This window comes from Biomphalaria glabrata, chromosome 8, assembly GCF_947242115.1.
Source record: "Biomphalaria glabrata chromosome 8, xgBioGlab47.1, whole genome shotgun sequence".
NCBI lineage: Eukaryota > Metazoa > Mollusca > Gastropoda > Planorbidae > Biomphalaria > Biomphalaria glabrata.
The window spans coordinates 36,831,455-36,845,492 of NC_074718.1; the positions used below are offsets into that span (position 1 = coordinate 36,831,455).

The 14,038-nt window shown below is 33.1% G+C and overlaps 1 protein-coding gene across 5 annotated transcripts in view; it reads left to right on the plus strand.

Moving 5' to 3' along the window:
- LOC106058937 (adenylate cyclase type 9-like) overlaps window positions 1–4,552 on the plus strand; it is a 109,443-nt gene extending 104,891 nt beyond the window's left edge. For all 5 annotated transcript variants that reach the window (XM_056037246.1, XM_056037248.1, XM_056037247.1 and 2 more), the window contains one exon: window positions 217–4,552. In XM_056037246.1, coding sequence (XP_055893221.1) covers window positions 217–1,503 — 1,287 coding nt within the window. In that variant the 3' untranslated portion in view covers window positions 1,504–4,552. The remainder of the gene's footprint in view (window positions 1–216) is intronic.
- Window positions 4,553–14,038: the final 9,486 nt, after the last annotated feature.

The following is a 14,038-nucleotide window of genomic DNA, read 5'->3' on the forward strand; positions in this document are numbered from 1 at the left end:
ACATCGTTCCCACCATAGCTAATGCCCTGGCGTTCATCTCATTTCCTGAGATGATTCATAGTCGCTTTGCGACTGAAGGAGGCCATAGACATTAATATAAAGATCTGTTCTAACCTTATATTTTCAAAAAAACTTTAAACTTTGAACCTAGAAGATAAATTGGCTTGAATTTTACACAATTTTATTCAATGTATTTTTTTTTCTAATCTTATTTAGGCTAAAAGTGCTTATTGTCCCTTGTACTTACGGATAACTTTGAGTTGGTACTTTCGAAATGCTCTGGGTGTTATCCTTGCAACCATCCCATCAGCTCTGGTCTACCTCAGCATGTCATGTGATCTGATTTCCACCAATAATTGGCATGATCGATTTTTCTGCTTTGGAGTCGTGGTGGCCCTACTTCAGTATTGCAACTATAGCATGCTGCGCTCATACGCCAAGTCCCTGATGGCCATCATCATTGGCTCCATTCTTATAGTGCTGCTATTCATCAACATCTGTAACTCCCACTTTCCTGGCTCTGCTGCTACCCCGCTGGTCAATGCCAGTTTTTTCGGCAATGCAACTTATACCATGGTCACTGCCAGCAGCATTGCAAACACCACATCGGCCAAAGGCATTTTATCTCTGCTTCCATCTGACAATCCTGACAATCTTTTGTTTTCTGGCTATCACTTCTTACAGTTTGAAATTATTCTCAGCATTTTGCTATTGCTTCTGCTGATCACCATACTGAACTATGAGTTTGAGAATTCGTACAGATTGAGTTTCCATGCAAGTGTGAAGGCTCAGAAAGACAAGGAAAACATGCAGTTGAACAAAGATCAAGCGGAGTGGCTTCTCCATAACATTATCCCAGCTCATTTAGCAGAGATCTTCAAGAGTAACCGCAGCTACTCCCGCAACCACCAGGATGTGGGCGTTATATTTGCTACCATTGTCAACTTTAACGAGTTTTATGATGAGATGTATGCAGGTGGCCGGGAGTACCTCAGGGTCCTTAATGAGCTGGTCAGTGACTATGAGGTCATGCTGAATGAGCCAAGGTTTAAGGATGTGGAGAAGATTAAGACGATCAGCTCCTCTTTCATGGCAGCAGCTGGGCTGAACGAGGAGAGCCGAGCCAAGAACAAGAATCCTTATGCCCACCTTTATGCTCTAATGGAGTTTGCCACTGAGCTCCAGGTGGTAGTCAACAACTTCAACGAGAGTATATTCAACTTTAACTTCATCTTGAACATAGGCTATAACTATGGACCTGTGACCGCTGGGGTCATCGGCACCACCAAGCTCTTGTACGACATCTGGGGTGACACTGTGAACATAGCTAGCCGAATGTACTCCACTGGGGAGGATAACAGGATCCAGGTCCCCCAGGGTACAGCCGAATGTTTAAGTCCCATGTTTGACTTTAGTTACAGAGGAGAAATATTTGTGAAGGGAAAAGGCATGATGAAGACGTATTTACTTGAAGACCGAAAACCTGGTGCTCATTGGGACTGAATGCTTGTGTTTCTTAGCAATATGTTTTTCATTGGAGCTGTCTTGTATTTTATCCTGCCTCAAAACAAAAAATTATATTATTTTAAATCTATTTTTCAAAAGCTAAAGTTGTGCAGTATTTATTGTCCCTGACATTTGATTGATATATTTTGTTGCAACAAAAGCAAATACAAACCACAATTATTGACCCCTCAGTTTGACTTATTTGAACTGTATCTTTCATGTACACATTTTTATATTGTGAATATTGGTCAGTCATATTTTTGAATTACATCTATGGTCTCTACTTAGCAGTCAAATATTGACTCTTTTAATCATAAAAGTTCAATTTTTTTTTTTAATTAGCAGTCTAATATTGACTCTTTTAATTGTAAAAGTTCAATTTTTTATTGAATCAGCAGTCAGCTACTGAATGTTTTAAGGTTGAATTTTTTTTTATCTTTCACAAATGGGCAACTTTTTAGCCTGCAAGTAAATTTTTATGTCATTAATCATGGCTTGGACATCATATGTTCTTTCAATTTTTATCTTTGTATATCTCAATAGCTAAATATTATAAATAAATTAAAGGATTCAGCCTCAAAGATTCCAGCATTAATGTATATTGTTTATGGTTGTTTATATAATAAGTATCTTTAATATGTGATAGACATTACATTAAAACACATTTTTGTATTTAATGTCAGGTGTTTTATAGTTCTAACGAAGAAGTTCTTTTTTTCTGATGCTTTATTTCATAGATTTGTCATGGACATAACCAAAATGAAAACCTTCTATTTATTACATTGGCGAGATGAATCTAGTCTAATTTCAGGTATTGCATCCAATATTGTCTTGATATTATTGCCATTGTCTAGTGTACAACTTATCCCATGCTGAATGATATACAAAAATAAATGCCAATTTTCTTTTAGTTTTCTCTACCTAAAGAAATAAAAACTTTCTCTCAGTTTGGCTTTTTTTTTCTAATTGTGACCAAAATTTAATTTAAAAAAAAAAAGAGAATATATGTAACTTTACAAAAAATGAATCTCGAAAGTAAATGTTCATTAAGTTCTTTAATTAAATTTGTTCTAGGAAATGTTTTTTAAAAAAATGGAGCTGTTCTAAAAGACATTTGGACAGGCTTAGTCTCAGTGGACCACAGGCTAGTCAGCATTAGGAAAGAGAAAATCAAATAGTTTCTTTGTTTCTCTGCTCCTGCAAAGATCTTTCTTTTTTTGCCCTTATGTCAGTAATTCATTTACCTCCACACTGACTGGATCTCACTTTACGTCAAGAAATAATTAGAAAGTCTCAATACATAAGGCACAAAACTAATTGACAACTAAGACTTGATTGTAAGTAGAAGATATATTCTGTCAAACATTGTACTCAGCATTGGGATCTGTTGTATGTATTTTGCAAGATTTTGACAAGTCAAACATTATAGCTGTTGTAATTGCTGTGCTGTTGATGAGATTGTGAGGATACTTTGTAACAAAAAGTGTTTTTAATTTCGTGTGTCCCCCAACACTGCAATGATATGGTTGTGTTTTTTTTTTGCCAATATTGAATCAAGATTGTGAATATTTACTTTTATTAGGTGCTTTAAATTTTCCTTTTTAGCCATTGAAGCTTTTTAAAACTGATTTGTGATGGTATATGCCAATGGAATCATTGATATATTTGATTTGGCTTTCTTAGGAAAGAATAGAATGGAGAATTTTATTTATTTAGTTTCTTTCTTTTTTCGTCTTCCAGTTTTGTACAAACCCTGTGAATTTCAATTAGATGCCTTTAGCCTTAAGCTTTGTGTTTTTATTTTTTTAGCCAAAACGATGAGACTAGTAACATCAAAGTTACTAATAACCCAACTGAACAAAAAAAAGTTAATTTGTTTTATTTCCTGGTTAACCAAATGTCTGGAAAAAAAAGGTTTTTGACTTCTGATGAATAATTTTGTACTTGAAAATATTGTTTATATGTGATTTTATTTCAATAATAGAGAAAAAGTTTTATAGGGCATTGTGGGAACTTCTCACAAACCTGTTTGCTCAAGTTTGAATGGGACAGTTGGCAGAATGTCTGTGAATTTTTTAACCTGATTTTGTCTGTTTGCAAGAGATGTATGAGATTTATCTTGTGGATGTTTGAGAAAGACCTTCAGTGCTAAAAGTCAAAATGCTCACACTTGAACTTTGATGCCTTACAATCACATATACAAGTTTAAAATAAGGGAGCATACTTAGCAAATAATTGTTTCAAAAATTCTCATAATTTCAAGATAACATGGAGACTTGAAAAGTCAAACAGGATGTGATTGTAATTATCAGAAGTGAGCGTTCCATACTTTAAATTAATTTAGCCTACTGGTCGACAATTAACAAATATTTATATATGTTTTTCAGGGTAGAGTATGTAGTGCAAACTATCTCAAGCAATGTAAATTTTTTAAATGTTTTTGTTGGCAAAAACTTTTTCCTGTTGTTATGTTAGTTGTTTGTTTGTTTTAATTCTCTTCAAGTACACAGTGTGTTTCTCTATTCATGTGAACTGTTTGTGTTTGAAATATTTCAACTCTTTATGTAATAACTGTGTCAGTCTGCTCATGCCTCTATCATTATTTATATACATTTATATATTTACATTTATAACAAGAAATTCCTAGCATATTTACATAGTAATCTGTTCATCTGCGTATTGTTCATTTGATAACATTTGTCCCATTCTGTGCTCCATACTTTTTCTCCATAAGCATCAATGAAATGTGCTTGACTTCAGAAGAAAAAGAAAAAAATTTTGTGAAACAGTTTGAGAACGTCCACATAAAATGTGTGAATAGTGCTGCTATTTTTTAAATCTTTAGTGCGTCCTGACATTAAAAACTAGTAAAATATGAACTTTTACTAAGATAAAAAAAAAGATGTAAAATTTCTTGATTGAATTGTGCACATTCTGTATTGCAATATGTTTTGTTTGTATGTGATTTGGACATTTTATTAACTTGCATGTGTTTCTTCTCGAGTGTCATTCTAATCAAGGTTTAAAATATTAATTAACAAGTTGACCATTGTTTTTTGTTGTTGGTTTTTTTTTCTTAGCTAATTGAAATTTCAGAAGGTATTTTGGAAAACAAATTTTTCATTGAGAAGGGAAATAATGAAGAATTACATATATAATTTGTCCAAACACATTTATAATGTGTCCTTAGAGATATTTTTTTTTGTCATAGTTAATTTACACTGGCCAGTATTTTGTTTACTTCAAAAAAAGGATTGCTATATTTTGCGTTAAATTTTGGATTAAAATTGAGTCAAATCTTATTCAATGGATCAGCCACTTATAAGGGTCTAATTTTAAAGTAATGAAATATTCTCATAAAACTTATGCTTGTAGGCCGGAAGCAATGTGATTCCAATTTGATTGGACTGAATTTGACATTTTCTTTTAAGTTACATTTAAATTAGGGAAGAGTGCAAGATTTCTTTTATGGGGTGACAAAACCAATCTGTCAGTTTAATTTATTAGCACTAACTGATACAAATTATAACATTGAACCTTGAGATAAAATACAGTTCAACCAGTTTAAAAATGGAATGCTTTTATGTATAGTTCTTGTATCCTTTCACCTTCAATCTGTGTAGAAATAAATCAGATTTCTCTTGACAATTTCCCATTATATTTTGTCCTTAGAACGCTTAGAGTACCTGGGGCATAGAGTGATGTTTGTTAGATACCAGTATAAGTTATTTACTAAACTGTGAAGATTTAAGTCTATTAATACTCACTGGTCTACATCTAAAATAAAAACATTATTTGTCATTTCATGTTTGCTTGATTTATTTTTTGTACACAAGAGTTTTACAGGTCCCTTGATCATCAGCGCCAAAATAAAGTCACCTTACTTTATAATCAATTTTAATTTAAACAGATGTCATAGATATGGCAATTCATATTTTGTGATACAAATTTACTATGAACTATTGTGTTACTTCATTGATGTTCGAATTTAATGTCAGGTTGAACAAAAATGTGAACATTTCATTGTAACTTAGGTCAGACTATGTATGGTTAATGAGAAAATAGAAAGATGTGGACTGTAATGGAGTTTGCTGGTTAGAATAGATTTGTAACAAGAAATAGTAGAATCCTTTCTCAGTAATCTAAAGAAAACATGAGAGTCTTCAAGACTGTCCTGAGTGTAGTTTTTGAGCAGATATGTCTTAGCTCTGAGACATCAAACTTCAACACAGTTGTTTACTTGTTGTGCATACCAAATTAAAATAATCGCAGATAAAGAATTTTTCTTTCAATGTTTTTTTTTCTTCTAACTGACCGGTAAATGATACATATGCTCAAAGACTGTGATGAATTTTTTTGTAATAATTTTGTTTAGATATTTTAGTAACCTTAAAAATATGTTGTTTTTTTTTCCCTATATTTGTTCATGAGTTGCTAAAAATGTGTGTCATTTTTTTTTGTTTTATGTAGGCTAAATTTTTTTTTCTTTTTATGTTTTAGTTGCTTAAATTTTTCTCTCTAAAATGTTGATTGAAACTAATTGGTCCATTGACTTGAATCTATTTCAATAGCTATCAATATTAACACAACAAAACAAAGACAAATGTCTAGACTGCATATTTATTAAGAATTATATCAGCATTGTACGTCCATCTTTGTGCTTCCTTCAAGTGTAACCCAGTTTTCCAAGGCAGTTCTTTTGTTTGCTTGCTCTTGAGTGGCAACATCAAAGTAGACTAAGGGAGGTAATTACATAATGTAAAAAGAATCTGCCATCCTTGGTAGTTATATGACAATCATATTCAATCATATTTATGTTTTCAAATCTGTTGTTTTATAAGAATAGTGTGTCTTTTTTTTAACTGATAAATATAATTTATTAGTTATTTTAAAATGGTTTTAGTAAAGATGTTATTTTGTTATTGCTTTTTTAATGTGCTGGCAATAATTTGTATTTGTCCAGACTCTTAATTTTCAGCCTTTTTTTTTTTATTATGATCTATTATTTTTTAATTTTTTTTTATCAATGTGTAAAACTATGCTTTTAAGTAACCTTCCCTAGTTTTAGACCTAGTAGAATTAGATGTATTTCAATAGTGAACATTTCTGTACAGTTAGGGCTGCACTAGAGTTATGCTGTTTAGATTTTGAGGATGAAAAGGCAGACTGCTTGACTCTTGTTTCAATGAAATTAATACAAGTGACATGATTTACTGTTTTGTCTTCTGTGTGACTTTATTAAACCACTTATATTTTTAAACATAAAAAAAGAATGTGTTGTTGTTTTTTTACTAAGCTTATATCAACTCACTCTGTCTGTCTGTCTGTCACATTATTTCTCCCACATCCATTCATGGATGAAGCTGAAACTTTGCACAATTATTCATTGACATAGGCAATAAATGAATCAATTAAAGAATTACTGATAATTCATTATTTTGTTGAATAGCAACAAGGGGAACTAATACTTAAGTATTCACAGATATGGCTAAATTTAGGCTAGATTTAGCCTCCTTAAATAATTGTTAACGCTATTTCTCCCTCACACATTCTCCGATCAAGTTGATATTTTAATCAATTATCTATTGTACCTAACAAAACATGAATCAATAAACAAAAATGCTCCCTTAGTCAATTAATTATTGGTAATTAATTATTTTGTTTGATATTGAATAAGGGCCATAATGTGTATTTAATTGGTTTTAAGGATGGAGTTCTTCCCCTTTAGAAAAGCTTCGTGGTTTTTTTAAGCATTTTTTTTTCCAGATAACAATGTTCATCTGATATAAATGATTTGTTAAAAAGATTGTTCAGTTAATGAGAAGGATAAATTAATATTCTACCGCACTTTAAGACAGTTAGGCCTACATACAAACAAATGGCTAAAACTCAAAGGAAAAAAATGTTTTTAAATACAAGTCACAGTCGAATGATAATCCAACATACAAATTGAGATTGTTTATAAATTTATAAGTTTATATCCAGCCCATGATTAGGTGCTATGCAGTGCCTTGAGACTTCTGCTCAGGAAGTCTTGTTGCCAGACAGCAGTGACTCAAATATCTGTGAATCAATTAGCCTAGCGATGTGACGTCGATGACATCTCACATTTCCTGGTTCTAATTTTATATTTAACAAATGCATATTAGATCAGACTAAACAGGAATGAATAAGTGGACAGCCTCTGAACTGAAATATTTAGACTCTCAGAGTAAGAAACATGTGACATCAGTCTTGAGCAGATGTCAACACTCCACTACAATCCTCGCAAGCTAAAAAACAATGTGTTGTAGCAGAAATGGGTGGTGGTCTAGTGATTTTCAGAAGTTAAAACCAATAAACTAAAGCCCAATGTAAGCCAATTATAAGAACTTGTAATACTTATATAAGAGCTTATTTCTGGCCATAGAAATGATCGCGAGTCACATAAGACTTTCATGTGACGGGATTGCACTGCAAAAATACAGCGTGCTTCTTTTTTTTTTTTTAATAATCATTGAAAATTTCAAAATTAAGAAAGAATAAGGGGGCCAACAAGACGTTCTATGTAGAGGCCTACAGGTATTAGAATTTGAAGAACTCTAGTTTTATCTTATGTTCATTAGAAAAAATCGAAAAAAAATAATTCTAAAACAAAATGTTAAATTTTATCGAAGACATGCTTCATTATTATATCACCACAAAACAAATGTACTAGAAATAATAAAGTAGAGAACACCTTGCTGAACCATGGAATACAAGACGTTTAGGACACGAGGCCTTCATCAGCGACAAACAAAGAAAAAGACGATAAACGCAAAGTTAATATCTATCCCATAGGCTGATTTCAGATATTAGAGACCTCTATCCTTTTATAAAAATGCCCTTGATAAATGTCATTTGTTTTTCTAAAACCAAGTAAATGTTTTAATGAAAGAGGTTGATTAAACTTAATATTATTTCGTTTCTAAATATACACTCATTGTTCCTATACCTCCCATACCGTGGAGGAACCATCACCGCCTGAGACAGATGTGACATGGTCAGCAAGCCTTTCTCACATCCCCATCATGTGCAGGTACGTTCGCGTGAACATACAGTGGTAACCCAAGGGGCCCTATTCGCTCTCGTTCTTAGCTTCCCCGGGCAGACGCTGAGGAGTCGGGAGCTGGAATACTCCGTTAAGTGCTTCTAAGGGGCTTTTGCGTGACACTTATGAACATTCAACAAAGATCTACATTATTCACATTGGCATTCTCCCATATGATAACACATGAAGAATCATATTTAACTCAATTTTCTCCTTTCTGTAATATTCACATAGTGCACAAACAAAATAGAAGGTCCACGGTGTTGTAGTTCTTCTCTTATCTTATAAATTGCAGACGTTACTTCAAAAGAGAAGATGATAATGTCTTACGTGTGTCCTTGTGTCAATCTAATCATGCATGTTAATCAGTGACTTAAACTCTGCCAAGTCGTCGGTTTTCCTGGCTAATCCATGTTCAAATAGCACTAGGAAAGAAGAAGCATTTGTAATAATTTGTCCTAGCTTATGGAATAAGAAAATACCTTTATCTTTGTATCCTTCTGAGTATTTATTAAATTTTGTTTTTGTATTTGTAAATTATGGTTCAGTGTTTTATCTTATCTTATCTTATATAATACAGACGTTACTTCAAAAAAGAAGATGATTACGTCCTACGCGTCATGCATTTTGTCATGCATATTAACCAATGACTTAAATTCTGCCAAGTCACTGGTTTTCCTGGCTAGCTCAGGCAACCCATTCCATGCTCTAATAGCACTAGGGAAGAAGGAGTATTTGTACAAATTTGTCCTAGCATATGGGACGAGGAATGTGCCTTTATCTTTGTGTCTTTCAGAGTATTTTATTAAATTTTGTTTTTGTATTTGAAGATTATGGTTCAGTGTTTTATGTATTATTGCTACTTTACTTTTGAGCCTTCTGTCCTGAAGGCTTTCTAAATTTAGTGATTTTACTAAAGGTGTTACTCTAGTCAAATGTGAATATTCGTTTGTTATGAATTGCACTGCTCTATTTTGTGTCTGTTCTAGTTTCTTAATGTTTTCTTGAGTTGAGGGGTCCCAAACAGAGGATGCATATTCTATTATTGGCCTAACCAAGGTTAAATAACATTTTAGTTTTATGTTCTTATTTGATTTATAGAAATTTCTTTTAATAAATCCTAATGCTTTGTTTGATTTTTTTGTAGTTTCATCAATATGTGGATTCCATGGCAGTTTTTCATTTATTATAACACCTAGGTATTTTGCGTTTTTAGTCTGTGTTACTGGTTTGCCATGAATAAGATAAGTGGAATTAATTTGTTTTAGTTTTTTTGTTACTCTTAACAACTGACATTTTTCTTGGTGGAAAGACATTCTCCAATTTGATTCCCATTTTGTAATTCATCTAATTCTCTTTGTAAAATATCTGTGTCTTGTGTTGTTTTTATTGTTCTATATATTATGCAATCGTCTGCAAATAATCTGACTTTTGTTCCTGAACTAATGCAATTTGGTAAATCATTTATGTAAATTAAAAATAGTAGTGGACCCAAGACTGTTCCTTGAGGTACACCTGAGTTTACTGTTATCGGTGTTGATTTAGAGCCATTTATTATTACAGTTTGTTCTCTCCCTATCAGAAAGTCTTTAATCCACTGATGCAGTGGACCATTAATGCCGAAATATTTTAATTTTTTAAGCAAACTATGGTGGTGAACTTTGTCAAAAGCCTTAGAAAAATCTAGTAAGATAGCATCTATTTGTTCACTATTATCTAAACCTTTTGAAAAATCATCAATTAGTCCTATTAGTTGTGTTTCACATGATCTATATTTCCTAAAGCCATGTTGGTATGGTGTGAGGACATTATGTTTGTCTAAGTGGTTTATGATGTTGCTACATATTATGTGTTCTAGGATTTTACATGTGATGCTGGTAAGTGATACTGGTCTGTAGTTTCCTGGGTCAGATTTTTCTCCTTTTTTAAATAGGGGGGTGACATTAGCTTCTTTCCAGTCCTTTGGTACTCTGCCCTGGTTAAGTGAAGCCTGAAAGAGTATTTTGAACACTGGGGCTAGCTCATTACTTAGTTCTTTGAGTAATCTAGCTGGAATACCATCAGGTCCAAAAGCTTTATTTGGTTTGGTGTTGGCTAATAGTTTTTGAATTCCATTTTCTTGTACTACTATATCTTCTATGTTGTCTACTTGGTTCAAATTCAGTAATATGTCTTTGTCTCCTGGGGCTGAGAATGCTGATGCAAAGTATTTGTTTAGAATGTTTGCTTTAGTTTCATTATCATTATGTATTATGTTATGTTCATCTTTTAATGGCGCTACGCCTGTTGTTTCCATTTTCTTAGACTTAATGTATGACCATAGGTTTTTGTTGTTGTCTTTAGATATTACATTGTTTATGTATTCACTCTGCAGCTGTCTGCTTACTTTTTGGGTTAAGTGTTTAATTTTTATATACTTTTTGTAAACTCTTTCTGCATTAGTTTCTTTAAATTTTCTATATAGGTTTTCCTTCTGTTTACAAAGCTTCTTTAGTCTATTATTAAACCAGCATTTATTTATTTTGTTTGATGTGTATTTAGTTGGTATTTGATTTTCTATAATGCTTTTAAGATGGTTTTTAATGAAATTCCAGAGGTCATCGACTGGTTGGTTAATGTCTTTTTCTAAAAAGAATGTTTGTTGAAAGTTTAATGCAGCTTGGTGTAGTTGTGTTAGGTTACATTTATTCCAGAGTAAGATTTTTCTTTTGGGTTTTATATTGGCTACTGCTTTTATCTGACTGTGTATTTTTATGATCTCATGGTCTGATAGACCAGGGATAATATCATAATCAACTACTAATCCAGGTCTGTTGGTTAAGAAGAGATCTAATGTGTTGTTTAATCTAGTTGGCTTTTTAATGATTTGATCTAAACTTAGGTTGTGTAAAGTTTCTATGAAAAGCTCATTTATGTCCTTAAGGTTTTGGTGTTTATCTATGGTTAGTGTTTTCCAATTTATATCAGGTAGGTTGAAATCACCCATAATCCAAAAAACTGCATTTTTATTTGTCTCTTTAAGTGTCGTAATCTGATTACATAGTTCCTGCATGTATTCTAAACTAGAATTTGGTGGTCTGTAAATGCTGCCTATTATTAGGGATGTTGAGGTGGTATTAATTTTACAAAATGTTGATTCTATATTTTTTGAGTTAGGTAAGGTAATTTCTTCTGCTATAAGAGTGTTTTTTTATTGCTAAAAGAACTCCTCCATGATTATCAGCCCTATCTTTTCTAAAAATTTCATAATTACTATTGAAAATTTCTGCATTATAAATTTCAGGATGTAGCCAAGTTTCTGTGCCTGCAATTATGTCTGGTTTCTCACATTCTAATAAAATTTCTAAATCTGCTGTTTTGTTCCTAATGCTTTGAAAATTTATTATTAAGGTTTTAAGGTATTTTGGTGTTACTTCTTTAGTAGGTTTGTTTAGTGAGGCTGTTGTATTAATTTTAGTAGATTTAGGTTTAACAGGAGTGGATCTGGCTAGTGGTTGGTGAGTTTGGTTTGGGATGGTGTTTAGGATGTTGTATGGGTTAGAAGTGTCTGCATCAAAGGAATCAAACAGTCCTGATGTAAACTGAGGTAACCCACACGGTACACAGTGCCATGATGCATCTTTGTTGCCTAAGGCATAATACACAGGTGTATTCATATGGAGACATGATGCATGGTACCATTCATCGCAGGTGTCACATTGAATGGCTTTCTGTTTCATGGTGCATACTTTTTTGCAGATGTTGCATCTATCTTTAGATCTAGGCCCTGGATTTGACTCTACATCTCCTGCTATTAATATTAACAGTGATAGGTATTTATTTCTGCTGTGTCTGATTGAGAACTTCCATTTGTGATGGGTAATCTTCTTTAGTGTTATGGATGTGTATGTTAGGTTATTTTTTAAGTTGCTTTGATCTAAAGTGTGATGATTGATTATGACTGTTGTTTCTTTTTTAAGTTTAGTGTTGACTAAGGTAGATCTATTATTGCTACTTTACTTTTTTTTAAACTTCTCTGACTTTTATATGCATTAAAGTGCTGGACTCTATATCTCCACCACATCAAACCGCTGAGCAGAAATCATTCCACCTTCAATGTCTAAGGGAAATACACCAATTGAATTGGTTTGACTACATACATACAGTATCCATGCCATAGCAAAAAGATCCCAACTATGGTTGGCTGGACATGTAGTCCGCTGATCTGATCATTCCAATTTTTTTTTAATAGGGAGCTGTGAGTTGGAAAGTTGAAAAGCAAAAGTTTCTTATGGTTTCTTCTAATCTTATTTTTGTTTAATATGGTGCCCCTCGCGTATCCACGTGTAAACGTAGTCCTTAATCTAAATTAGAAATTGAAACTCTGACCTCACTGATTTCTCTGGCCAATTCCAGCAACAAGACAATCCAGTCCATGCTATAATCATCTAATGGTACTTGGAATTTTTTAATTTTTTTTAAGTGAAGAGACCTATTTCACCATACTACTGCAATCTAGTCCATGCTATAATCCTACTTGGGAAAAAAAAGAGTGATTGAAGGAATTTTTCCTTGTAAATTATAACTGTTTTTTCAGTTACATGTAAACTACATGCTTTCTACTAGTACTTCTGGAACGCTTTTCGTTGGTAACTTAGACTGTATTTTGTTGGTTGCCGGCGTATGCTAATTATGGTGCGAAGGTAGCTTTGATGGAATCGTTCATGGAGCCTTAGATGCCTTCTATAGAGTATTTATGTCTCAGACCCATACAGAAGTGTGGTGAGAACCACTGCTTTATAAACAATGTCGCGTCGTTGGATCTTACAAATAACTCTGTTTTGCAGGAGGCGTTGGGAACAGTACAGAAACATTCAACAGAATTGCTGGGTCGGACACTTATCCCACATGGGGGATGACCGCATGCCAAAGGCGATCTTTCTTTGGCGAGCTTAAAGGAAGACGGCGTAAAAGAAGTGTCCCCATAAGTGCTATAAATTGCAACGCAACTGGCACAGTGGAAAATAACTTTCAGAAAATGGCGTCCTTAAGAGACAATTGAAGAGGTCTCTTGAAGATCGCGGGACACACAGTTGAGGCCCAAATAAAGTAGGCTTCTTGTAGAAGAAATTTCGCACAAGACGATAAAAAGAATTAAATAGACCCCAGAGGACAGCGGCTTTGTCTGCATCAGATGTGCAATTCATATATGTCTCAACTGGGCTTGCGTAGTCACATAATGCATTGCACTCATTCCAAATTTTCGGGATCTGACTGTATGCCACATACTAATCGATCTCTGATAAGTTTATCACGAAGGTTGTCAAACTTACATTCTTTTGCCAAACTTTTAAATTCATTTTGAACTTTTCGAATGTTCGACTTTTTTTTTTTTCTGATTTCTTGTAAAAAAATGTAAAATGTCATAAACTATGATAAACAGTGTTTGACTTAGGCAGAACATTTTTTTCTTTCATAGGCTAC